Source organism: Lichtheimia ornata (assembly GCF_029851405.1).
Source record: "Lichtheimia ornata isolate CBS 291.66 chromosome Unknown scaffold00013, whole genome shotgun sequence".
Classification (NCBI taxonomy): domain Eukaryota; kingdom Fungi; phylum Mucoromycota; class Mucoromycetes; order Mucorales; family Lichtheimiaceae; genus Lichtheimia; species Lichtheimia ornata.
In genome coordinates this window covers 254203-277272 of record NW_026695333.1, presented here as the reverse complement: position 1 = coordinate 277272, position 23070 = coordinate 254203, and the positions used below count along the sequence as shown (strand labels likewise).

At 43.6% G+C, this 23070-nt stretch overlaps 8 protein-coding genes and 1 non-coding gene across 9 annotated transcripts; 6 read left to right on the top strand and 3 right to left on the bottom strand.

The window, feature by feature from the left end:
- Positions 1-1608: 1608 nt before the first annotated feature.
- O0I10_003854 (uncharacterized protein) lies at positions 1609-2481 on the bottom strand (the record flags this gene model as incomplete). Its single annotated transcript, XM_058483920.1, has 2 exons — positions 1609-2253; positions 2314-2481. 2 exons carry the CDS (start codon positions 2479-2481, stop codon positions 1609-1611), a joined length of 813 nt encoding a protein of 270 aa, XP_058345309.1.
- Positions 2482-2850: 369 nt separating this feature from the next.
- Positions 2851-4354, top strand: O0I10_003853 (fructose-bisphosphate aldolase, class II; the record flags this gene model as incomplete). Its single annotated transcript, XM_058483919.1, has 5 exons — positions 2851-2920; positions 2991-3039; positions 3210-3360; positions 3465-3552; positions 3636-4354. 5 exons carry the CDS (start codon positions 2851-2853, stop codon positions 4352-4354), a joined length of 1077 nt encoding a protein of 358 aa, XP_058345308.1.
- Positions 4355-4960: 606 nt separating this feature from the next.
- O0I10_003852 (uncharacterized protein) lies at positions 4961-8544 on the top strand (the record flags this gene model as incomplete). The annotated part of the gene is made up of 8 exons (XM_058483918.1): positions 4961-5212; positions 5273-5443; positions 5517-5623; positions 5701-6697; positions 6775-6854; positions 6917-6998; positions 7066-7114; positions 7169-8544. 8 exons carry the CDS (start codon positions 4961-4963, stop codon positions 8542-8544), a joined length of 3114 nt encoding a protein of 1037 aa, XP_058345307.1.
- Positions 8545-9094: 550 nt separating this feature from the next.
- On the top strand, positions 9095-11803 carry O0I10_003851 (uncharacterized protein; the record flags this gene model as incomplete). Its single annotated transcript, XM_058483917.1, has 14 exons — positions 9095-9288; positions 9365-9458; positions 9540-9684; positions 9756-9880; positions 9946-10094; positions 10149-10207; positions 10266-10374; positions 10438-10566; positions 10625-10766; positions 10834-10926; positions 10989-11131; positions 11189-11354; positions 11422-11520; positions 11612-11803. 14 exons carry the CDS (start codon positions 9095-9097, stop codon positions 11801-11803), a joined length of 1839 nt encoding a protein of 612 aa, XP_058345306.1.
- A 292-nt stretch (positions 11804-12095) lies between these two features.
- O0I10_003850 (uncharacterized protein) lies at positions 12096-14417 on the top strand (the record flags this gene model as incomplete). The annotated part of the gene is made up of 11 exons (XM_058483916.1): positions 12096-12102; positions 12167-12324; positions 12401-12446; positions 12507-12664; positions 12732-12795; positions 12853-12980; positions 13050-13104; positions 13161-13196; positions 13254-13879; positions 13934-13964; positions 14032-14417. The coding sequence occupies 11 exons, from the start codon at positions 12096-12098 to the stop codon at positions 14415-14417; spliced, it is 1695 nt and encodes a 564-aa protein (XP_058345305.1).
- A 310-nt stretch (positions 14418-14727) lies between these two features.
- O0I10_003849 (uncharacterized protein) lies at positions 14728-15642 on the top strand (the record flags this gene model as incomplete). The annotated part of the gene is made up of 6 exons (XM_058483915.1): positions 14728-14779; positions 14845-14898; positions 14959-15112; positions 15172-15274; positions 15345-15417; positions 15509-15642. The coding sequence occupies 6 exons, from the start codon at positions 14728-14730 to the stop codon at positions 15640-15642; spliced, it is 570 nt and encodes a 189-aa protein (XP_058345304.1).
- Positions 15643-15821: 179 nt separating this feature from the next.
- Positions 15822-17927, bottom strand: O0I10_003848 (uncharacterized protein; the record flags this gene model as incomplete). Its single annotated transcript, XM_058483914.1, has 1 exon — positions 15822-17927. The coding sequence occupies one exon, from the start codon at positions 17925-17927 to the stop codon at positions 15822-15824; it is 2106 nt and encodes a 701-aa protein (XP_058345303.1).
- A 1543-nt stretch (positions 17928-19470) lies between these two features.
- O0I10_003847 lies at positions 19471-19542 on the bottom strand. Its single transcript has one exon. It is a non-coding gene; the product is annotated as a tRNA-Glu (tRNA).
- A 2452-nt stretch (positions 19543-21994) lies between these two features.
- On the top strand, positions 21995-22872 carry O0I10_003846 (eukaryotic translation initiation factor 6; the record flags this gene model as incomplete). Its single annotated transcript, XM_058483913.1, has 3 exons — positions 21995-22004; positions 22077-22173; positions 22242-22872. 3 exons carry the CDS (start codon positions 21995-21997, stop codon positions 22870-22872), a joined length of 738 nt encoding a protein of 245 aa, XP_058345302.1.
- Positions 22873-23070: the final 198 nt, after the last annotated feature.

The window sequence follows — 23070 nt, the reverse complement described above, 5'->3', positions numbered from 1 at the left end:
GGATTGGCAAGCTTGATCATGAAACTTTCACACAAGGTGCAGTTGGCCAAGCCGAGCACATTGCTCTATTCAAAACCCCACGTTTCATTGTAAAGTTTAGAGATACAGGCACCTCTATGTTTGTAAGCGTGATGCTATATGAAGAGTGGTCTTTGTTCATTGCCAAGTAGCTAGACCCTGGAGAGCCAAAGATGCAGAACGACCTCTTTGGGTAACTCAGCTAAAAAGTCAGGACTTCAGGGACAATGCATGATAGGTACGCAACTCTCGCTTTTATGTCATACATTGGCAGCTAATAGCCACTTTTGTGCATTCCCAACTTTTGTGCATTCTATTGTAGGTGGACAATGCTCCTGCTCTAGACATTCATTTCCATGATTAAAGTAGGTTGATCCGAGCTGATTTGGTCGAGTTACGCTCACACAAGATTACATCGGTTGAGCTACATCGAGCGTGCTTTATGTCCAGAGTGATGTAATCTCTCTTTGACCGTAGCTCAGTCAAATCAGCTCGGATCAACCTACTTTAATCATGGAAATGAATGTCTAGAGTAGAGGCATCGTCCCCATGCAGTGGATCTCGCAACAATGATGATTGGATAAAAGTGACCGTTAGCTAGCAATACATGCCTGTTCCTAGATGATCCATAAAGTAATTATACATTGACCCTTTCATTCATGCAAACGTAGCTGTGTTACACAACACGACCCTCTGCATCTTTTGCTCTGCTGGGGTCCACCTACTTGACAATGAACAAAGACCATTCTTCATATAGCATCACGCTTACAAACATAAAGGTACCTGTATCTCTAAACTTTACAATCAAACGTGAGGTTTTTATTAGAGCAATGTGCTCGGCTTGGCCAACTGCACCTTGGGTGCCAGTTTCACGATCAAGCTCGCCAATCCCAGATTTCGCAATGTCGCTACCAGCCAAACTGGATCTGGGGGTCGACCTCTTCGACGACGACGACGACCAAAAAAATATTTTTTGGGCTAGTTGCGACATTGAACGTGAAACTTTCACACAAGGTGCTGTTGGCCAAGCCGAGTCTATTGCTCTAATAAAAACCGCACGTTTCATTGTAAAGTTTGGAGATACAGGCACGTTTATGGTTTACCTATGCTGTAAGCGTGATGGAGTTGCTTTTTCCTAGTGAATGGTGTCGGCTGCATCAACGGAAAGATGAAGAAGAGCTGAGTGAAACTGCACGTGGTGGTTACACAGACACGTCCATGACAGGTTGCTACACAAGTGGGATGATGTTGATTGTTTTGGGAGTATGGATTCATTATAATACACACGCATTCAATGATGAGGAAGTTATCCATTGTGACAGTAACAATCAATATTGGTATGGGGACACATGTTGGTTGTACAGGTACAGACATAGAGCCGGCTACAATTCAGGCTTGGTTGCCATGGGATCGGGTTGTCATGGCATTGAGATAACAAGGTGCATGCTCTTCAATTAAAAATCAAGATACATAGACTTCTTGGTTAATTTTACGATCGATGGTTTTATTGACAACATTTACAAGCTACATTGTAGTGCGAGAGAAAATCATATTGTATCATTGTATATATAGTTTATTGGATATAAAGCATCAATCACAAAGCCATTCACGAGCACGCTTCATTCTCTTTTCTTGCTTTGCCTTTTTGAATCGTTCAATGTCCTTTTTCGTCAAATGGCGCTTGGTGACCTTGCCAGGGATACCTGCTGCTCGTTCTCTATTACGTTGCTCAGTGTAGGCATCCACGTCAAAATAATACTGCATTTGTCGCTTTGCCCTGTTTTCAATCGACATTCGCTCTGGATTCAAACGATCAACATCACTTGCCATTTGAAACTTGCCCGTTCTTTTGTTGAAATAAGCTTGATAGGTGTATGAATGATCCACGAGATTGGAAGGTACGTTTGTTGAATCCATTGGATACGTTGCCATTGCATAGGGATAAGTAGTGTTGTTGTTGTTGTTGAAAACCTCCTCCTGTTGAGATGATTCATCCAGCTTTTTGTTATCCTCCTCCACCACCTTCTTCTCATATGGATTCTCCCATGTAGTCTCATACGTGATCATATTCCACCAATAATAGGCTTGAGATGTAGGATCCCATACTGCTGTCCACGATGATGATGCTGTATCATGGTTGTCCTTACTACTGGTCGTTCCTGCTGCACCTTCTTGAGATGAATCTATTGGAGTGCTCGTTGTTGTATCCTGCGTGGAACCATTGTTTGCCGTAGGCTGATGAAACGGATCAGCGTTACACATATCAAAAGAACAAAGAACATTAGTTATACCCACTGTGGTTGTCTTCTCATCGGCACCAGCCTCGTCGGACGACTGGCAAGAAAGATCAGCTTTTGAGTCATTAGAGGGCATACTCTGCGAACCTTTTTCTGCACATGTTGTTGATGCAGATGGCTGCTGTGTCTCCATGGCAGATGTGTCGTTGACGTCTTCTTTGCTCATGGTGTTGTTGTGTGCGTGTGTGAGTGGAAAAAAGAAAAGATAGCGTCGGAAACAAATCGAAAACTAAAGAGTCTCGAATAAGACATCTCCCGAGACATATTTAGCTCACCTCGGCAGTTGTGGGTTGTGTGCCTCTCGATCATTCCATGGTCAACATCCAACAAATAGATCGCTAAGCGTGGGATAAGATGGATGATGACGCATGATAAAGTACACTTTCAAGGACACGTTGATGCATGATCCAAACAAATATGTTTTTTCCATGGAAACCACCTTTGTTTACAGATATTAAACACGCTCTCTCTTGTATAAACACAAAAGAAACGCTTCTTTTTTCTCTTTTCCTTTCATTGATTATCGTTTTCCAACATGGGTGTACTCGATATTGTTCCCGCCGGTGTTGTCACTGGTGACAATCTACGCAAGCTTTTCCAATATGGTAATGAGTGGGGTGGTTTGGTTTCACAGAATGGCGAGCACGCTTTGGCTGATTGCATTCACCTTTTTAGCTCGAGAGCACAAGTTTGCCATCCCAGCCATCAACTGCACTTCAACAAGGTAAGGAAAAGAAGGAGATAGGAGATTGGGAGGAGCATAGACAAGGAGGATGGCACAAAAGGTGGCGAAAGGATAATGTCAAAGGAGAAAGAAAGGGAAGGGATTGTTGTTGACGATGATGGTATGATCGCTGACCCCGCTTTTTTTCTATTGATGGATGATGATGGTAGCACGATCAATGCGGCTCTTGAAGCAGCTCGTGATATCAAGTCGCCGATCATTATTCAGTTCTCAAATGGTGGTTCCGCCTTTGTTGCTGGCAAAGGTTTAAGCAACAAGAATCAAGAAGCATCCGTTATTGGTGCTGTTGCTGGTGCACAGGTATACATTATTACCCCACACCCATCATGGATATTCCCTTTTTCTGTCACCACCCATTACCACGCCCTGCATAAATAGGATGGTGTTACTAATACCTTTTGCAGTATGTGCGTACAGTGGCCAAGGCGTATGGTATCCCTGTTGTCATCCACTCTGATCACTGTGCCAAGAAATTGATTCCATGGTTCGATGGTAATGTGGTTTTACAAGAAAGATGATGTGGTTTTCTTTTAAAGCAAGCTAATCTAGCCATCCTATTTATGGGATAATAATAGGCATGTTGGCAGCGGACGAGGAATACTTCAAGGCCAACGGTGAGCCCCTGTTCTCATCGCACATGCTCGATTTGTCGGAGGAGCCCAAGAATGAAAATATTGAGATTTGTCTCAAGTATTTGAAGCGTATGGCGCCTATGGGATGCTTATTGGAAATGGAGATTGGTATTACGGGTGGTGAAGAGGATGGTGTGAACAATGAAAGTGTGGACAATGCTTCCCTTTACACCCAACCTGAAGATATTTGGGACATCTACAAGGCATTCAGCGAAGTCACTGATCTATTTTCGATTGCGGCTGCTTTCGGTAACGTGCATGGTGTCTATGCTCCAGGCAATGTCAAGCTGCATCCAGAGTTATTGGCGAAGCACCAAGCCTATGTCAAAGAGCAACTCAAGACTGACAATGACAAGCCTGTATTCTTTGTCTTCCATGGTGGCTCAGGCTCAACTGAACAAGAAATTGCCACTGCAGTCAACAACGGCGTTGTCAAAATGAATGTTGATACCGATACTCAATGGGCTTATTGGGTTGGTCTCAAGGATTATTATCAAGCCAAAAAGGATTATCTTCAAACTCAGGTGGGTAATCCTGAAGGACCAAACAAACCCAACAAGAAGTACTATGATCCACGTGTGTTCATTCGCGAGGCCGAAAAGACAATGATTGCTCGTGTGCAACAAGCATGCAAGGATCTTGGCAATGTCAATCAGAACTAAGGGCAATATTGATTGTGATGACGATGATGATGAACCTAATCATCAATAAATGTATAGGGCGTTTTAGGGATTAAAAGGAGAAGGAGGGATAATGTCATTCATTCATTCATTCTTTCGTTCTTTATATTCAGTCGCAGATCATGGTACTTCCTAAGTTTCTATACAAGTATAATAATTTTGCATGAAAACGGATACTCTATCGCACATACACAACACTGCTGAATTCATTATCCTCCATGTAATAAAGGTTGTACCTATATTTTATATACACACAAGATGGCTGTTACAAGAGATGAAACGGGTACCTGTAAAGAAGCGATGTGAAGAGTATTATCTCTGCTCCCCTCTCTCCCCCCTCTTCGTTTATGCAGGAAGACGACATCATCTGGCTCCGCCTTTCGGACGTTGACGCCGATCTTGTAGGCACGTGGCTACATCCATTGAGAGAAATCAGGGTGATTGCTTGCCTCTTTAGCTCTTGTTCCCGCTTTGTACTTTATTGAACACTTCTTTTTCCCGTTTTGCACACTACTTTGTCGTCGTCGTTATCGTTGCCTTGTTCAGCATTGCTCTCTCTAGCAACTAACGCGAGCAGCACATACCACCATGGTCGCGACTTCAATGGCCACACCGCCACCAGCTCGATCGTCAACTACGGTTGCCCATGACCACCACCACCACCACCATGCCACCAATCCCTCCTCCCCAAGACCTGTTGCTCAACATGCATCGGATAACAAGGTCCATTCCACACTCCCCTCTCGACGTTTGTCATTGCCTGATATGAGAGAACTACGCTCTGAATGGGCTCGTCGTGAAGCTCTACAAATAAACGCCCTACCACCAGGCAAACTACAAGTACGTGTCTAAATGCTATGTCTCTATTTATATATGTAACTTACGGTATATCACATTTAGATTGATTTGCTCAATGTGCGATCTGATGTCAAGGTGAAACGACCCTTTGTACGTTTAAGGATGGGACCACAGCGATATTTTTCATCATGTTCCAAGGCGTCGCATGGAGACTGGAACGAGGGGTTCCTGTTTACGATATCCTTCCATAATCAGCTGTTTGACACAATTGAGGTAAAACGCATAGCGGCCCTCCATTTCCCATATTGGATTTCTCACTCTTGTGTTACGATAATATCAATCTTAGCTTGATCTCTTTGACAGACGCAATGGATGGCGTTCTAAAACTCGTCATATCGGCAAAGCTAAGCTGAGACTCTTGCAACTCAACAATCGAGATGATGTTTTCCTTACGTATGTTGTTGGGGGAGAGAAGGAGCGATTTACAAGTACGTTTTCTCTAATGTTGTTGTTGTTGTTGTTTATGTTAGGTTCATTCCGATGTATGAATATCACACTCGTCGTTATCTGCCCGCCCATATTCAGCTGCCACACAACTTTCTCAAATCACACATTCCTCGATTTCGCACTCAAGAACAAGCGAGTTATCGTGAACAGCATCCAAGCCATCGCAAACATTCAATGACACCATTGATCGGCTCCGTGCAAGTACGAGTACGCTACTCTTATCAAAAGCCTCCCGACATGCATGATACACTCTCTCCAGTATACAAGGATGCTGATACGCATAGCATAGTCAGCAGCTTTATGGATCGTAGCACATTGGCTTCATCTCAAAGTGGCAAGAGCAGGAATAGCGGCAACAGCATGGTCACCTTGAGCAGCGTAGGAACGCATAATACTACTATGAGCAGTAGCGGTGAAACGACAACGTCAGCAGCAGGCCGTGTCCATAGCAGCAGCAGTAGCAGTAGTGGTAGCAACAGCAGCGATGATGATGATGACCACGACAATGATGTCACTGAAAAATCATCATCAGAAATGGAGGACTTTCATGATGCGGTTGAACCCAATCTTGTTCTTGTGGATGACCCATCAGCGATTCCATCGTCACGATCTTTGGCCCCACCTCCCAACAAACCAAGTATTGGAACGATTGGACGACAATCATCCATTGATTTGGTCTTTCGGAAGCAGTTGTACAACAAGTTGGCTCGTCGCACAGAAAGTACCCGAAGATTGGATACCAGCACGACGACAGCAGCAGCAGCGGATGCCGCCGCTGGTGGCTATGGCTTCTCAAGATCCGACATGGAGAATAGGCGACGTACTGTCAAGCGAAAGAATTCTGAATCGAGTATCAGGAGTCATAACTTTGGAGACAAGAATTTTGCATTTCGATGGATCAATGAATCATTCGAAGAGGTGGCGCTTGCTCATCCAAGTCTAGACCGGATGATCGGCTTTGTTGTCAGTCCGCAAACTCGAATCTTGGTCCGTGCTGTTGTCAAGATCTTTACCGGTTTTGTAACGTATCCTCCTCCTACTTCTCCTTATTGATCTTTTGGTGATGCATCATATAACTCATAATCTCATCTCTATAGGGACAAGGTTTTAGAATCACGGGGATTCAGCTGCTCTCGTGTCTTTCACTCTTGCAAAATTTCTATGCTGATATACCTAGGTGAGCTCGTAACGTAACTTTGGCTGAGGATTGTATATTAAACTATGCTCCTATGGGTCTAGACCACCTCCTGCAGAAAAGGTATCGGATCTTAGATTCCTAGACAAAGCAAACTACTTTTTGGGACATGCCATTATTGCCTATGTAAGTGAATGGATCACCCTACAAGTGGATGAACTTTTCTTTTGACACACAACATGATGTTTTTTAGGGTTGGAGAGGTCTTTCTTATCTTGGAGATTATGCAAAGTACTTGAAAGGTAAATGATGAAAACACCTTGAGTCATCTCGCAATGATTAACATTTCCATTTAGATGTCATGAAGACTCGATCCAATAAGGAAGCCATTGTGCGATATCTCAAGATACCTCAAGAAGACCTTTTGGGATACGAATATGGTCTACGCAAAGGAGCAGTATTCCAGCCGAGTTATTTTGTGTCCATTGATCGTGGTTATGAAGCCATTGTCCTTGGTATTCGTGGCACATGGAGTTTATACGACTGCATTACCGATCTTGTGTGCGAGTATCGGCCATGGAAAGGTGGACTTGTTCATGCAGGCATGCTGGCATCAGCACAATGGTTCTTTACGCGCATCATTCCACAAATCTTTCATTATATCCACGAGAATTGCAAATCAGAGACACGCCCCATTTCATCGTTTATCATCACGGGACACTCGTTGGGTGCTGGTACTGCAGCTTTGATCACCATGATGGTTGCTGATCACATTGATGAGCTGAGACGATTATCTGACAACCCCAACTTTCAAGTGCATTGTTACAGCTATGCACCTGTGGCATCCGTATCATTGGATTTAAGCGAAAAGTATTCCGAATACATTGACAGCTTTGTATGTCAAGATGATTTGGTGGCACGATTATCTTATGGCACGGCAAGTTGTTCCAAAGAGCTGATTATGGATACAATGATCTCTGTCGATGGTCTCGGTGGCAGTAGCAAGATCAACTCGGATACTAAAGCACGCAAGGCTTGTTTTGATATCATTGAGACACGACGTCAAGAGATCTTTTATTCAAATGAGCCTCGTTATCCACTACTTTACATCCCTGGCCAAGTATACCAATTTCATCGACAGCCCTCTGAAGGCAACAAAAAGAGACGCGCTTCCACAACCGATGATGCAGTGCCAACACGAAGCCCATCAAAACGAGAAGAAAGTAGCAAAGCATCATCATCACGACGTGCATTTTCTTTGTTGGATGATATGCCAGTGAGTCATTCAGAACCAGCATTATTGACATCCAAATCAAATGGGAATGGACGTCCAAGGAATAACTCGATCGACGACCCCAATGACAATACCAATCTATTCACTCTTCACAAAGGATCGCCTCAATTATCCAAAGAAATGCTCATCTCAAAGACATGTCTCGAGGATCATATGCTGGTAACCTATTTGAATGCCTTCCAAGCCGTTCGTCAGGATTGCATGCGTGAGCTACGACAACAACAAAGAAAGCAAAACGCTGCTGCTACTACTGCTGTGCTTGCAAGTCGTCAATCTTCTACATCATCCAGCAGCCGATCTGAATCACCTGTCCCGAGTATTCAAATTGAAGATCCCGAGGGTAAAGTGGAAGTAGCTAATACCACCATCACCACCACCGTCACCGTCACCGCTGCCGCTGCTGCTACTGCATCATCATCTTCATCACCATCATCATAACATTCTTCACCCTTTCAACAATCCATCATCGTCTCCTACCACCACAACATACCACCTTTGTATCATCTATCTGTTCTTTGCAATAGCTTCCAAGATTCCCATTACATCCACATGCGCAGATATAACATATACACCTCCTCAACGGAATAAAAAAAAGGATCATTAATACACATGAGCTGTGTGCATGTTGCCATCTATCGTTTTATTCATATGAAGAATCCAATGGAGCTTGCAAGAAAAGAGGTTATCATTGAATGTGGGAGATCCCCTGGAATTATCAAAACTCTATCTAAAAGTAATACAAAGATGCTTTTTCGGAACAAAGAATGCCTTATTATCATCCGGGAGGTGCATTGAATTCATTGTAGAGCAGCTTGATAGATACGATTTTTCAAAGGAGGAAGAGGTTTCATGGTCAAGGAAAGATCCCGTGGTATACAAACTTGGGAGCTCCTGGATACAAGATCATGCGAGTAGCCATAGAAAATAAAGGTAGCCCGCCCACTTTATTCAGCACCCGACGACCGTTTCTCTTTCACTTTTTGCCAGCATGAGCTCAGGCGATCCACCAGCATCGACGTTATTACGCGACACAACCCATATGCTGAGCGATCTGGTCATCAATGATGCGGACGGCAGCGGCAATGACGATTCTCCCAACTTAAAAGCCCAAGACGATCCGCCATCGCCATTCTGGAATAGAAGCAGTGTATCTCATTCAACTGCAGCACGACGACGAAGGAGGTACGCAACACACACACACACACCTAACAACAACTTGGAAAATGGAGGTCATGCTCATTCATTGCTTTATTCAAAGGTTGGCGGCTAGCTCACAGCACATGGGCATGCATTCTTCCTATGTACGACCCACCGAAGATATTTTCAATGCCAACGATCCTCGAATCAAGGAGGTAAGCTAGGTCGAGAAAAGGCAGCGATGAGAGTGTTTCTATGAAGCAGTCCTAGTAAACGATATGAATGTATGATCTTAGGACATTCTCGGGATTATTATGCAATACCTGGCCGATGAAGGGTTCCACGCGTCACAAGCAGTTCTTTACGACGAGACCAATGTTAAATGGAAAGAGCGTGAGGAACGGACCATTGAAGTCAAGAGACTCAAAAAAGCTATCCTTGGTAACATATGAGAAATGGCGAGGAGGAGGCGGTTGCCAAGATGCATGATGATTCTGATGGTCTGACTTTAGACGGGGATTGGCAAGAAGTCGAGAAGCTATGCACCAAACCACTCGTCAAGAATCATCGATCATTTTTATACTCCATTTACAAGCAGCAGTATCTCGAATACATTGAAAGGAGGGAGGTTCAAAAGGTAAAAGCATGGTGGTTGGTGGTGATAAGGGAAGGGATGAATTCATATTTCCCTCTACATCACAGGCCTTTACCTTTTTAAATAAGCGGCTAAAGCCCTTGGAGCATCTACAAACAAGACCCAATGAATTCAAGGATCTATGTTATTTATTAACAGCCAAATCAATCCACGAAGCCCCAAGTTTCAAGAACTGGGAAGGTATTATGGGTGCTAGGTAGGCTATTGTAATGGTCTTTTGGATACAGAGTCACTGACTATGGCTAATTAGAGAAAATCTCGTGGATCAGTTACAAAGCATGCTTGATTTTGAAACGGCCGATCGCAATGGTAGGAATCGAAAGTAGGGTCTCCAACCTCTATTCTCACCTTCATACATCCCTCATAGGTAGTCGTTATATCCCACCTAGCCGATTATTGACACTCCTCCGACAAGCTGTGGCATATCAAATCGAGTTTTCTCGATACCATCCCAAGGTCGCTCCTGCAGTTCATTCGTATGTGATTCTTTTTAGTGCATTGGTCAAGCGTTTGGTATGCTGATTGACTCCTTTTGTTAGCCTTCTTGAAAACTATACAAGCTTTGTGATCCCCAATGCAACCGCCAACATCCTATCAGGTCACAGAAGGAATGTAAAGTGTGTCGAATTCATTGGTGAGGAAGGACAAGAGATTGTATCAGGGTCAAGGTGAGTATTCTATAAAGAGATGGCTCATTATCGATGGCTCATTCATTCTGGTTCATAGCGATAATACATTACGGATATGGGGCACGGAGACGGGTGAATGTCACGCTATATTGGAAGGACACACGTCACGGATATGGGACGTGTCAACGACTACGCAAGGTGATTTTGTAGCAAGTGCCAGTGGTGATGGCACTGTCAAGGTTGGTTGGGTGGTGATGGATGATAGGGGGTCATCGTTTGTGCTTTGATTGTTCACTCTACTTTTAGGTGTGGAACCTTAAAGATTCCTTGCCGCAATGTGCGACTACCTTGACTGGCCATTCTGGTGATGTTTATTCGGCTCGGTACCATCCACATCAGGTAAAGGAGGAGGATACAAGCTAAATGAAACTTCATCCTTCTGATAAAAGGGACATGTGTAGGATTATATTGTGACAGGTGGTTACGATAAAAGTGTGCGTCTCTATGATATCAACACGGGTGCCGTGATCAAGACCTTCCAAGGCCATCAACTCGCAGTGACCAAGACTATTTTCAATCCTTTGGGCAACCTGGTTGTCAGCGGGTAATGTCAAACGGTCTTTGTGTATACCTGATAACTGACATTGGTTGATGAATATAGCTCCAAGGACAATACCATCAAGTTTTGGGATATCGTATCTGGCCTTTGTATTCGCACCATTTCTTCGCATCTTGGAGAAGTGACTTCCGTAGAAATGAATTCAAGCGGGACCTATCTTCTCAGCAGCTCCAAGGATAATTCAAATCGACTATGGGATGTCCGCATGGTAAGAGGCTACTACTTGGAAGGTAATGGATCGCAATTGGATCTGACTCATGTTGTTTTTGCATTAGGTACGGCCCATCCAGAAGCTCAAAGGACATCAAAACACATCCAAGAACTTTATTCGATCATGTTTTGCCGATAACAGCCTTATTGTGGGTGGATCAGAGGTAAATGTCGTTTTGAAGGGTCCATGTTTTCGGATTGCATGGGGGATGTGTGCACAGGCCACCTGATACTAATGGGATGGGTATTAATTAGGACGGGGTTGTCTACATTTGGGATCAAGATACAGGCGAAGTGTTACAAAAGCTCCGTGGGCATTCGGGTGTTGTGTATGAAGCAGCATGGAACGCAAAGCAGGGTTTACTTGCTAGCTGTAGTGATGATCAAACCGTGCGTGTCTGGTGCTATGATGAAAAGGTAATTGATATTGCATGGGATGTTCACTAGAGAGAGAAAGCTCATTTCATTACGACAGCTTCCAATGGATATCTAATACCGTACATATACAAGTCAATGTTGGACATATAATAAAATGACATTGTTCATTGTTTTCGTACATCACGGCTGCATGACATGTGTCGCGAGAATGGTTAGCCCGGTAACCGTCCTTTAGAGTTTCGGACTTATAGTTTTCTTTTGTTCAACGGTAAGCTCTCGGCAACCCTTTTGCGCGTTTTTCTACACTTTCTCCCCAAGCGTCTTTGCAACTAGCCATTAGCACCCGTTTATTCACACAGCAATGCATGGTAAGACACATACACCTCTTCATTCCAATGACCACCCATAGCCCCCTAATGCATGTGAATGTAGACACGCTGTTTCAAGCAAAGCACGCTTACGAAGCGCAGCAAGACGATGAGCTGAACCTAAAGCCTGGTGACACACTTCGAGTACTCAACGCAGACAATAACGACTGGTGGACCGTGGAGGATACCGCTACTGGAAAACAAGGTCTTGTACCAAGCAACGTGCGTATATACATGATGACTACTTTTGAAGCTCGCTATATACGTATGCATGATTCTCACGGACATCTTTATTCAGTTTCTTGTAAAGGCAACTGGTACTGCTTTATCTACTGTTGCAGAAGGTAATGGGATAATGACAATCATGCATGGATATGAGATGTTGATATCGTTTTTCTTGTTAGGACCTGTGCTTGCGAGAATCGTGAATGATTATGAGCCTCAAGGTCCTGATCAACTTGCGCTATGGAAAAACGGCGTTATTACTGTACTCGACCAATCGATTGGCGACGGGTTGTGGAAAGGCGATCTTAATGGAAAAGTGGGGTTATTTCCTGCAGACGTAGGTGTTATTTTTTTCCCTTCATTACCACACACACTCATCACGTTATCTTTTTTCTATATATCAGCATGTGAAGATAATCGATAGTACGGAAGCGATGGAAGAGGCTGAGACACCAACAAGCAATAGGAGTAAGTTATATACCTTGTTATTCTTTTGGGAGTGCTATGTATTAAGTATCTGGATAGATTCATTCAAACTTGCTGCTTACGGTGTCAAGCAAGGTGGTATTGGAAGTATCCTTGCTGGTGCTGCTGGTGGTATGGGTTTACGTAAAAAGGCTCCCAAAGGTGCTGATGAGGAGACGACATCATCGGTAAGTAGTCTGCTGATGAGCAACAACAACTCTTTAGGATGCATCTGACCATCACGTTGATTATCGTAGCATACTACTCAATCGCCTTCGGATCACGGGCCGACAACTTCTACACAAGTAAAAGGTAATATTGTACTACAATACATCACCACAACCTTCTCATCATGTGTTAATTGATAGGCATGGTGTTACATGAGTATGAACCACAAAATGATGGTAAGCTTAATTAATATCTTCTTTTGTATCATTATCCATTAATCACATTATGCATAGATGAGCTCAAGTTGATGCGTGGTGAATATGTGACGATCATTGATAAGCTTGACGATCAAGGATGGTGGAAGGGTAGCAATGAATCGGGTGCCAGTGGCGTATTCCCATCAAACTTTGTTCAAATCTTGGAAGAGCAACAACGCCCACCACCTCGTCGTACTCGGCCACCCACCATTAAAACGGAACCATCCACATCTTCGAGTCGTAGCAGTGAATCAGTAACATCACCCTCTATGGCACGTCCACCACCTGTTCCTGTGGCAACTCGACCTACAACGCTTTTGACCAATCGCACATCTGCTTCATCAACAAGCACTGAACCACCTCCACCACGCCCTGTGACATCTCCTCCCCTACCAACAAGACGACCCCCTTCATCTGGCAATGTTGCTCCTATTGAACCACCTAAAAGGACTCATAAACGGCAGCCTTCTATTCCGCTTGTGTCTCCTGATTTGCCACCTATTGCAGCTAAACAAGATCAATCATCGATACAGTCACCAGAGCATCCTACACGTCCTTCAAGACCTGTTCCTACGCCAGGTGCAGTACCACCACCACCACGTCCTGAAGGCCCTAGCAGTGATCATCGAACATCTGTTTCAAGCATGGCTAAACCTCCAAAGGTAAATGTGTATTGAATACGACTCTATGATATGTATTGACATTTTTTGTTATAGGTGGGTGGACCTCCCAAAACACCTAGTGCACGTGAGTTATATGGAAAAGGAGTTTTGGTATAGGTGTATAGGATGACTGACAACAACAATGACAATAGCTGTACCACCCACACGATCTCGACCTACAAGTCAAACATCTACAGGAGCAGCAGCAGTACCATCACCTCCACCTCGAAAGAGTGTAACTGAATCAGAGATGCAACCTTCTCCACCACAACCACAATCGCCACCGCCTATGCCTAAACGTTCAATGCCGCTTCCACCTCCTTCTTCATCTCAACCCATTCCTCAGCCTAGTAGTAGCAATGGTAGTGGTGGTGAGGAGAAGCAACATGATACATCACCTCTCGAAGCTGAGATGCAACGTCTACTCGATCCTATACGAAAGGAGATTTCAGACCTAGCTGCCATGTTGGATATGGAGAGACAAAAACGTGAGCGTTTGGAACAAGAACTTGAAGCTCTCAAGAAACAACACATGTAATCTTTAAAGAATAATGTTATATATTCCTTCATAATACAATCGTTTTAAAACATCCATTATTTGAGTGAGTCGTGTGATCTCTTCAATGCTCATTGTCTAGTAGCAAGTGGTGGTGGCGGGGAGTACAAGAATGGATGGTCTCGTGACCTAACATTGTCCGCTGCATGAAGGAGAATTGGACTCGAGACCCAATCAATTTTTCCCACGACCTGTGAAACCTATTAAACGAGATGCGACGTTTTCTTTTGCAGCCGTTCATCTCTTTTTCTTTCTTTACCCCGCATACATCACAAACGAAAAATATACCAACATGACTACAAGCATTTCAGACGACGCCGTTTTGGAATTCATCTTCAACCCTGGTATGCCTTGTAAATGATGGGAAGCAGCACAACATGATACTGACTACTACTCTTATAATAATCAGAGGCACAAGGTCAACCCTTTTCATCACTCCAACAAGCCGTTGAGAACAAGCCTGGTATGTCTATATCATCACATAAGCTTTGTATTACGAGGTGTCTAACATCCACGACTTTAGAGAAGGAATTTGCACCTGAATTGTTAAAAGAGCTCCAGGATTTGGAAAAGCAAGCTGTCAACCATGCCAACGAAGGCCGGTTACAAGATGCTTTGGATGTGCTCAATCAATGTATCACACGTGAACCAGACTATGCATCAGCATACAATAACCGGTAAGTTGGAAAGTGGGATGGAGGATGGCTATGTGCTTATCATCAATGGCATTTATTAGAGCACAAGTACATCGATTGATGAAGAATAATGAAGCTGCTATGAATGATTTAGATAAAGTCATTTCGACTCTGGGTAAAGGACAACCTTCTATTCTGCGCCAGGTAAGAAAACTGAAGTTCTCAAATACGTCTATATGCATGCCCATTGCTTACACCATATCCTACCAACAAGGCATATACACAACGTGCTATTCTTAAGCGTAGTCAGGGTGACTCTGAAGGATCACGTATCGATTTTGAACAAGGTATGAAAAGTGTGTGGGAGAGAGGAGAGAGCGTGAGAAACATGGTTGTGTCTAACACCGCCCTCAACCCCACCCCCTTGGAAAACAATAGGAGCTCGATTTGGAAATCCCATTGCACGTACCATTGCTGTCCAAGAGAACCCATATGCCAAAATGTGTAACCAGATGGTGATGGAGATGATGAGCCGAGAAATGAATCCAGGTTGCCATAACAACAATGAATAAACACAAAGTATATATGTATATATATGTATATCCTTGTTTACAAATAATGAGTGTTGAATGCAGATGCAACAAGATGTGAAGGGTAGTTGGGGGGTATAATTGGAAATCAAGCAAATGATGATGGAATGAACGAGCTAGAAAAGCAAAAGGTAAAAAAAAAGAGAGGACACGTGCGTGGATCATGCTGATTCTTCAAGTTTGACGTTGTTGAATTGTTCATGCTGTTGTTGCTGGTTGTTGTTGTTGTTCTTCATGAGTTGCGTTTTGGCACGTTTCCTTAGACCTTGGATGGTTTCTGCCACACGACGTTGAAGATGCTGTGTAGGTTCTTCATGGTTGACGGTGATCCATTGACGCAATATTCGATCCAAATACAACATGGCTGAATCAGCAAATACAGTACCAGACTGTTGCAATACACGCATGGTGCGCACAAGATTGATTTGGCATACGTGCTTCACATCGAGATCCCCAGAATTCATTTCCAGCATATGATACAAGTGCACCGTAACCAAACCGCCATAGATCGGTGACCAATGGCAACCAGTAGGATCCAACCTGCAAAGTACCTCAAGCACTAACGTCAAGTTTGATGCTGCCTCGATACATCCAACAATGCTATGGAATTCGATGTCGTCTTTGGATGGCGTTTCTTCGTTACTACTACTGCTGTTGGTGGTGCTGCTACTATTGCTACTATTGCTGTTGCTCTTGTCCATGTCGGATGATGATACGGTGTTGTTGCCATGGATGAAAGATGCGATGTCGGGAAGGAAGACGCGTTGCTGGGGGCATATGCGTTGATAAATATCAGAGACACATGCTTCACGTGTAGGTCGTTCACGATCGAGGGAATCGAGATGATGCTTTGGTAGAAAGGGGATATGGGTGGAGATCAATGTATCATAGTAGAGAGCGTGTAATAATAATGGTTCAATGTCGGTCTTGGTGTACTTGTCGATGAGTGAAATGTCGAGATTGAGTTGTAAAGAGGGTGGCGTATTCATGTATGTTTTGAAAAGCATTTCATCCATGGATGATTCGAGTGCGCGTGGTGATCGTAGTACAATGCGGTAAGCTGATCCAAAGAGATTCATTTTGCGGAGCATAACGATACGGCTGTACTGAGATAGATACTCGACTCGCCTTTGCGTGTAGGGTGATTCTCCCGATAATGGCCGAGGGAAATCCACTTGCCAATTTGTCACATTGATTCGCCCCATTTGACCTGACTCATTCCTTTCGGCAAAGTAATCGGCACAAAGTATCATCCATGCTAATCGTCTCAACTTTTCCTTATCCTCTGAATCCTCCTCCTCCTCCTCTTGTTGTTGTTGCTGCTGCTCTACACCAAGTCGATCGGCATCCAATTGATGTAAATTCATGGCAAGCGCCATCCGAACCGTCATAGCAAGTAGGGGTGATTGAATGCGAGAAGGTGATATCATATCCACATGTCCTTTTGGATAAAGCGATAGCAACAGCAGGGATTGGATGACACAAATATGATGAATATCGAATAAATCTTGCAAGAGTATCCGTGCGTGTGAATAGTATGCTTGCATAAGCCCTGTGGCGACCGCTGGATGACCTCGTTTATGAACCATGACATGTCGAATCATTACAGTGCATATGCTAAGCACTAAGAGTGTTTCAACCGGGTACTCTTTGGATGCTGATGGATTTGAAAGCACCTTATCGGTTTGCTGCAAAAGCTGTGGGATGTTGAAATAGATGGCTCCGTCACACATCACAAACGCTTGCACGCATTGATGCATCAGCTGCATCGAGTTGAATTGACGGAACATGTCGGCTTTAGGTAATGGAAATACGGACGATAGATGCAATGCCATGGATACCGCGTGTAGGAAGCCTGGTACATCATGCTGATCCACGTCGCCATAGGTCGCTCCTCCTCGTCGTCGTCGTCGCGGCAAACTCTTGTTGCTGTTGCTGCTGCTCGTTACAGGCCTTGGCTGCACATTGACGCTCAATTGCTCAATCACCTTGTCCAATCCAGCAATCGTTTGAATGTTGGTATCAAGCGTTATCATGGAAGACGTAAAGTTCAGCCTCCAAGTAACCGATCCACCCTCAATGTCATTGTCGTCCTCATGTCCCTGGTCACTGATTATGCTGCTGCTGCTGTTGGTACTGGTACTACTACTGGTGGTGGTGCTGTCAGGTGCTGTCACGGCCATGCTGGCATGCTTTAGAATCTGAAGAGCCTCCTTGAGAAAGTGGTCTATTAGAATGGGTCGTGGCGTATCCACTTCTCGCGACATGGGCAACGCAATCATTCAAAGGGAGAGAAAAAGAGAAGTACAACTGCAAGTTCGCCGGTGCTGGGGGGACTTTGTTGAACGTTGATACAAAGTCAGATGAATCAGGGTGGTTGTCGATCTATCGTTACCATGCAATAAGATACCCGCTGCAAGGATTATGGAGGTCCATGTAGGTAGGATACGTGGTACTATCTCGCACCATCCCTGCAAGGAGTTAAGCTTCAACCCTGAGTCAATGTCATAAGCACACTACACACACACACACACACACACACACATGTTTCTATTAGCTTATTCATTCATAATACATCTCGCCTTCTTCTTTGACATAATGCGATCATCATGCTGCTGTCAATCCAAGTAACTTTACACAAGCTTTGCAACCTTTAAATGAATCATTGCAGCCATCTTTATGTAATCTATATCAACCTACTATACATCCACTTTTGCCATGAATAAAAAATGTCTATGAATCCCTGCTGCTGCACCTCCACAATCCACACATGCACTTAAATTAATCCGGAACCCAATATCATTGCGTATGTCGATCATCAAAACATTCCCCTCTGAATAGCTCATCTCAACAACCACTTAAACAGGAAAACACGGGTCTTGTCTTTGTCTAATATCACAATGAAAGATAAAGACAATGATCCCAAAAGTAATCTTTGCATTGTTGTAATAAAGCTGACCGTGACATGATTCTTCTTGCACTCCCCCAACGACTCCTTCTTGCTTGGTTTCTAAGAATCTTCTGCACATTACATCGTTTGCTTGTTCCACAATATTTACATTGATCCATATAAATAACAAGCCCCATCATCAACGTTTAGGTGACCTACAAAGTCAACAGGGATGGAGGCTTACCTAGCTCTCCCTATAGTATCATACCTTTCATATCGCATAGAGCGTAAATGTGATCTATGATCTGATCAGGGGACATCGTCATGTATTTTCTAGCGACCCATTAAATATCATTATGCATTGCATGTGAAATTTGAATATGCACGATGAGCATAAACAACTTGCACTTTTCATTTAAAGAAGCACATTTGCTGCATGCAACACAAATCACAGCATTGCTTCTCCCTAAATTCAGCACATCCTGCGTAAGAAAAAGGGATTATAAAAAAAGCTGGATCGTGTCGATGTCTCTTTTGTCTTGGCTGGTTGAACCAATGGCCAGGATAAGAGATGACTTAAAAGTAGAAGAGAGAGTTATCCTTTATTCATAGTGTGGTTGTAGAAATATATATGTATACAAGATGATGGGTACTGTGGTACCAGAATAAGTTGTGTGTCACTATTGCTTGTATGTTGCGCTTGAACCTCACGTGATGGTTAATGTTTGCTACGATAATCGACCGAGAGGTCACGTGACCTAATCCACAAAAAGTGTCGTATATCCTTTTGCGTCGTCTGGCGGTATGGCACCGTAGCCAGATAAAGGCTCAGCACCACAGCATGTGCAACATTACAAATCTAAAATATCATCCGACAAAAGTGCAAAACGGACGAATTTTCATATTTCATCTTTGGAGTGTTCCCCCACCGGGAATTGAACCCGGGCCACCGGTGTGAGAGACCGGGATCCTAGCCACTAGACCATAGAGGACGATTCCTGTTCTTCTTATTTTTTATACCGCTCGCGGCTATATAAACCTCAAAATTGCCATATATAGAAGGCCAAGAATGTACTGTAACCATTACATTATGCACATCATTTTAAAGAGAAAATTTTTCTCAATGTAATGAAGTATCAATTACGAATATACTCTAGGAGTGCTTGAAAAGACGTCAAAAGGGTGTTCAAAGTGTTTTTTGGGGTCAAGGTTGTGGGGTGGGGTTCCTCCCCTCGGAAATTTCGAGCTCAGAATTAAAAAGGAAGTTGTATCTCAGCAACGAAGTCCTCCAAGTCAGCTTTACTTTATGCTTTCTCTATCACAATGGCCAGCCAATGCAACAACACTCGAAAGCAGCAATGACAGACACAACACTTATGAGCTTTGAAGTTTAAGTCGAGACGACATTGTGGTGCAAAAAGGGGGTCTTTGAATGCCATGTCTTTATTCCTTTGATCGTACTATGCAAGATCCGCTATGGTAGCTACTTTCCAATAGGCAATTGTCGACAAGGTCAATGCGGCTTACGTGACAACCACGTTATAGCATCTGTAAGTTACGATTGAAAGGCATGGTATGTCGCGTAGAGAGGGTCTTTGCTAACTCTCTTTTACTTTTGTATGTGTAGTTCTACCTTTTTTTTACTCAACTTGTCACCTCTATGGATTGCTTACAAGCAAGAATACAATGTCGATATAGTGGAGCGAATGCAAGCAGGTGCTATGTGTACGAACATCCCATCGTGGTCATCGTGACTAATTTGTATGTGCAGCAACAGCTTCCTCTTCCAACTCGGCATGTCGCGAAGATATTGTTATCCATCGTCATGGCCAAGCACTTGAACGCATTGATGGATTGCCTCGACTCTACAATTACTTATGAAGGTGCCAAGCCATTTTCATTACTGAGGCGATTCAAAAGAAATGAGTAAAACGATTATTTGAATGCACAACATTTGCTTGCTGGTTACGGATTGATGTCCTTTGGGATGTGTTGTTGGCAGTCAGGGAATATAGATGTGTGGTTGATCATTGCCATGACCTGGGTGGGTGGATAGGGGTTTTTTTTTTTGCAGTTTTTGATTTGCGCATAAAGGGTGATGGTGTGGGCAGGGTTTGAAATCGAGATGATGAGGGTTGATTATTGGGAGGATCTATGGGGAGGATGATGTAGAAAGGAAAGGAAAAAAAGGTCCATTGTTGAAAGGAATGGTTTGGGTTGCATAGTAACCCTTAGAATGAACGTTGCCATAGCGACAATAAGCAAGGATCAATCGAGTGATTTTCAAAAAGGCTGCACCTTGAAGATTGTTAAGTCATTGAATTCTCTGGTTGAATGACATGCGTTCTGCATAGCTATGAATCGGACTTGTGTCAGTCATAACTCGCAGCAAGCGAATTGACTTGGCTGACTAAAAAATTACTCATTGGCGTTCAACTTTAATATACGCCCTGGTTGGTGCACAACTTATCTTTATTCCTTTCTCAGATTCTAATGCTTGTACCTCGACATTACGTTTTGTACTTTGCCCATTCAGAGTCCATCATTCTCACTAATGAAGTGTGTGCATGATAAGAGATTACTATCAAAATGATGTTCCTTCCTTGTGTCAATATAATTTGTATGGCTTTCATGTATTCAAACCATCGTACTAAATTGTGAGCCTTTATTAAGAAAGATGCACTATTGTTAAAGGGGAAGTGAATGGATTTGGGTAGCACCTTTATTGTCGTCGTCAACGTGGTGAAACAAAGGGCACATTGCAGCATTCATTGTTTTCATAAAATAGAAGAGTAGTGCTATTCCTAGTGCATGTCAGAAACATACAGGGCTATTGATAGCGCTCTAGAGAAAGTTCCTTTTCTTTTAAGTGCTGTGGACACACAAAGACATAATCAGGTGATAGCATCAAGGTATTTCGGCTTACAAGCTTACACATACAAGTGTTCCATCAATGCATTGTATACTCGAGAAGCAGCCATGGATAGTAAGAGAAAACACAAGAGGCCAAAGAGATAGAATCTCAGGTTTGATAAAGGAGGATTTTATGTATATCGTGGATGGGGTTGGCTGTATATTGTCAATGAGTGAATGAATGAAAATGTATACTACGACTGCGGGTTGAAAAGAACATGAGCGAGTTTTCATCAGGCGATGCCTTGCAAAGAAGCCGAGGAAGCAATTCCGATGAATGGTGATAATACATTGGTAGTATGAGTTATGGGAGCTTCATGAGTAACCATAGTGGCAAGGATGATCGATGTTACTGCGGCATAATGAAAAGAACAATGATGCTGCGCCATTAGAATATAGAGCGGGATAATGTTGTACTGCTGCGGCTTGTGCTGCTGCGGATCGAGAGGATTTAAAGGCGGTGGCCAAGGCGAGCGGCGTTTTCCAGCAAGCTTTTTTTGCTTACTTCACTTTCTACCGTTCTTACATACTATGGCTGTCCGTAAGTATTTGCTTTGATCACCTTGATTGAATGTCGACATTGTATTGACTCGACGATCTTGTTCCAATCCAGGTGCCCAATTTGAAAACAGCAACGAAATCGGCGTCTTTTCGCGCCTTACCAACTCTTATTGTCTTGTTGCCTTGGGTGGTTCCGAAAACTTTTACAGGTATGTTGAGTTGTGTGTGTGCGATGATAAGATATGGAAACAATCTCTCATTATTCATCCCATGATAGTGTTTTCGAAGGCGAGCTCGGTGATGTTATTCCCATCGTGCATACTTCTATTGCCGGCACCCGTATCATTGGCCGTTTGACGGCAGGCAACAAGAATGGCCTCCTTGTCCCCAGCACTACCACTGATCAAGAATTGCAGCATTTGCGCAACTCGCTTCCAGACAAGGTGGCCGTGCAGCGTGTGGAAGAACGATTGTCGGCTCTTGGCAATGTGATTGCATGCAATGATTACGTTGCCTTGTGCCATCCAGATATCGATCGTGAGACCGAAGAAATCATTGCCGACACCCTTCAAGTTGAAGTATTCAGACAAACCGTTGCCGACAACGTATTGGTGGGAGCCTACTGTGCATTGAGTAACCAAGGTGGTTTGGTGCATCCTCGTACTTCTATCCAAGATCAAGATGAATTGTCATCGTTGTTGCAAATTCCTTTGGTTGCTGGTACAGTCAACCGTGGTTCGGATGTTATTGGTGCAGGCTGTGTCGTCAACGATTGGTCTGCTTTTGCAGGCATGGATACCACTTCAACAGAGTTGAGCGTTATTGAAAGCATCTTCAAGCTCCAGGACGCACAACCTACCGCCATCGTCAACGAATTACGCGATACTTTGGTCGACACCTACTCATAAATGCTCACTCCCAAATACGATCACGTTTACGACTCACCATTCATCAACATTCTCACGCACATATTTACACACGCACACACACACACTCTTACATCCTCATTTCAACAACTCCCTTAAACAGCATCTTTTTGTCTCATCCACACCTTGTTGCTTTCTTTTTGTTGATATCTTTTTCCATTGTTCACACCAATAGAAATG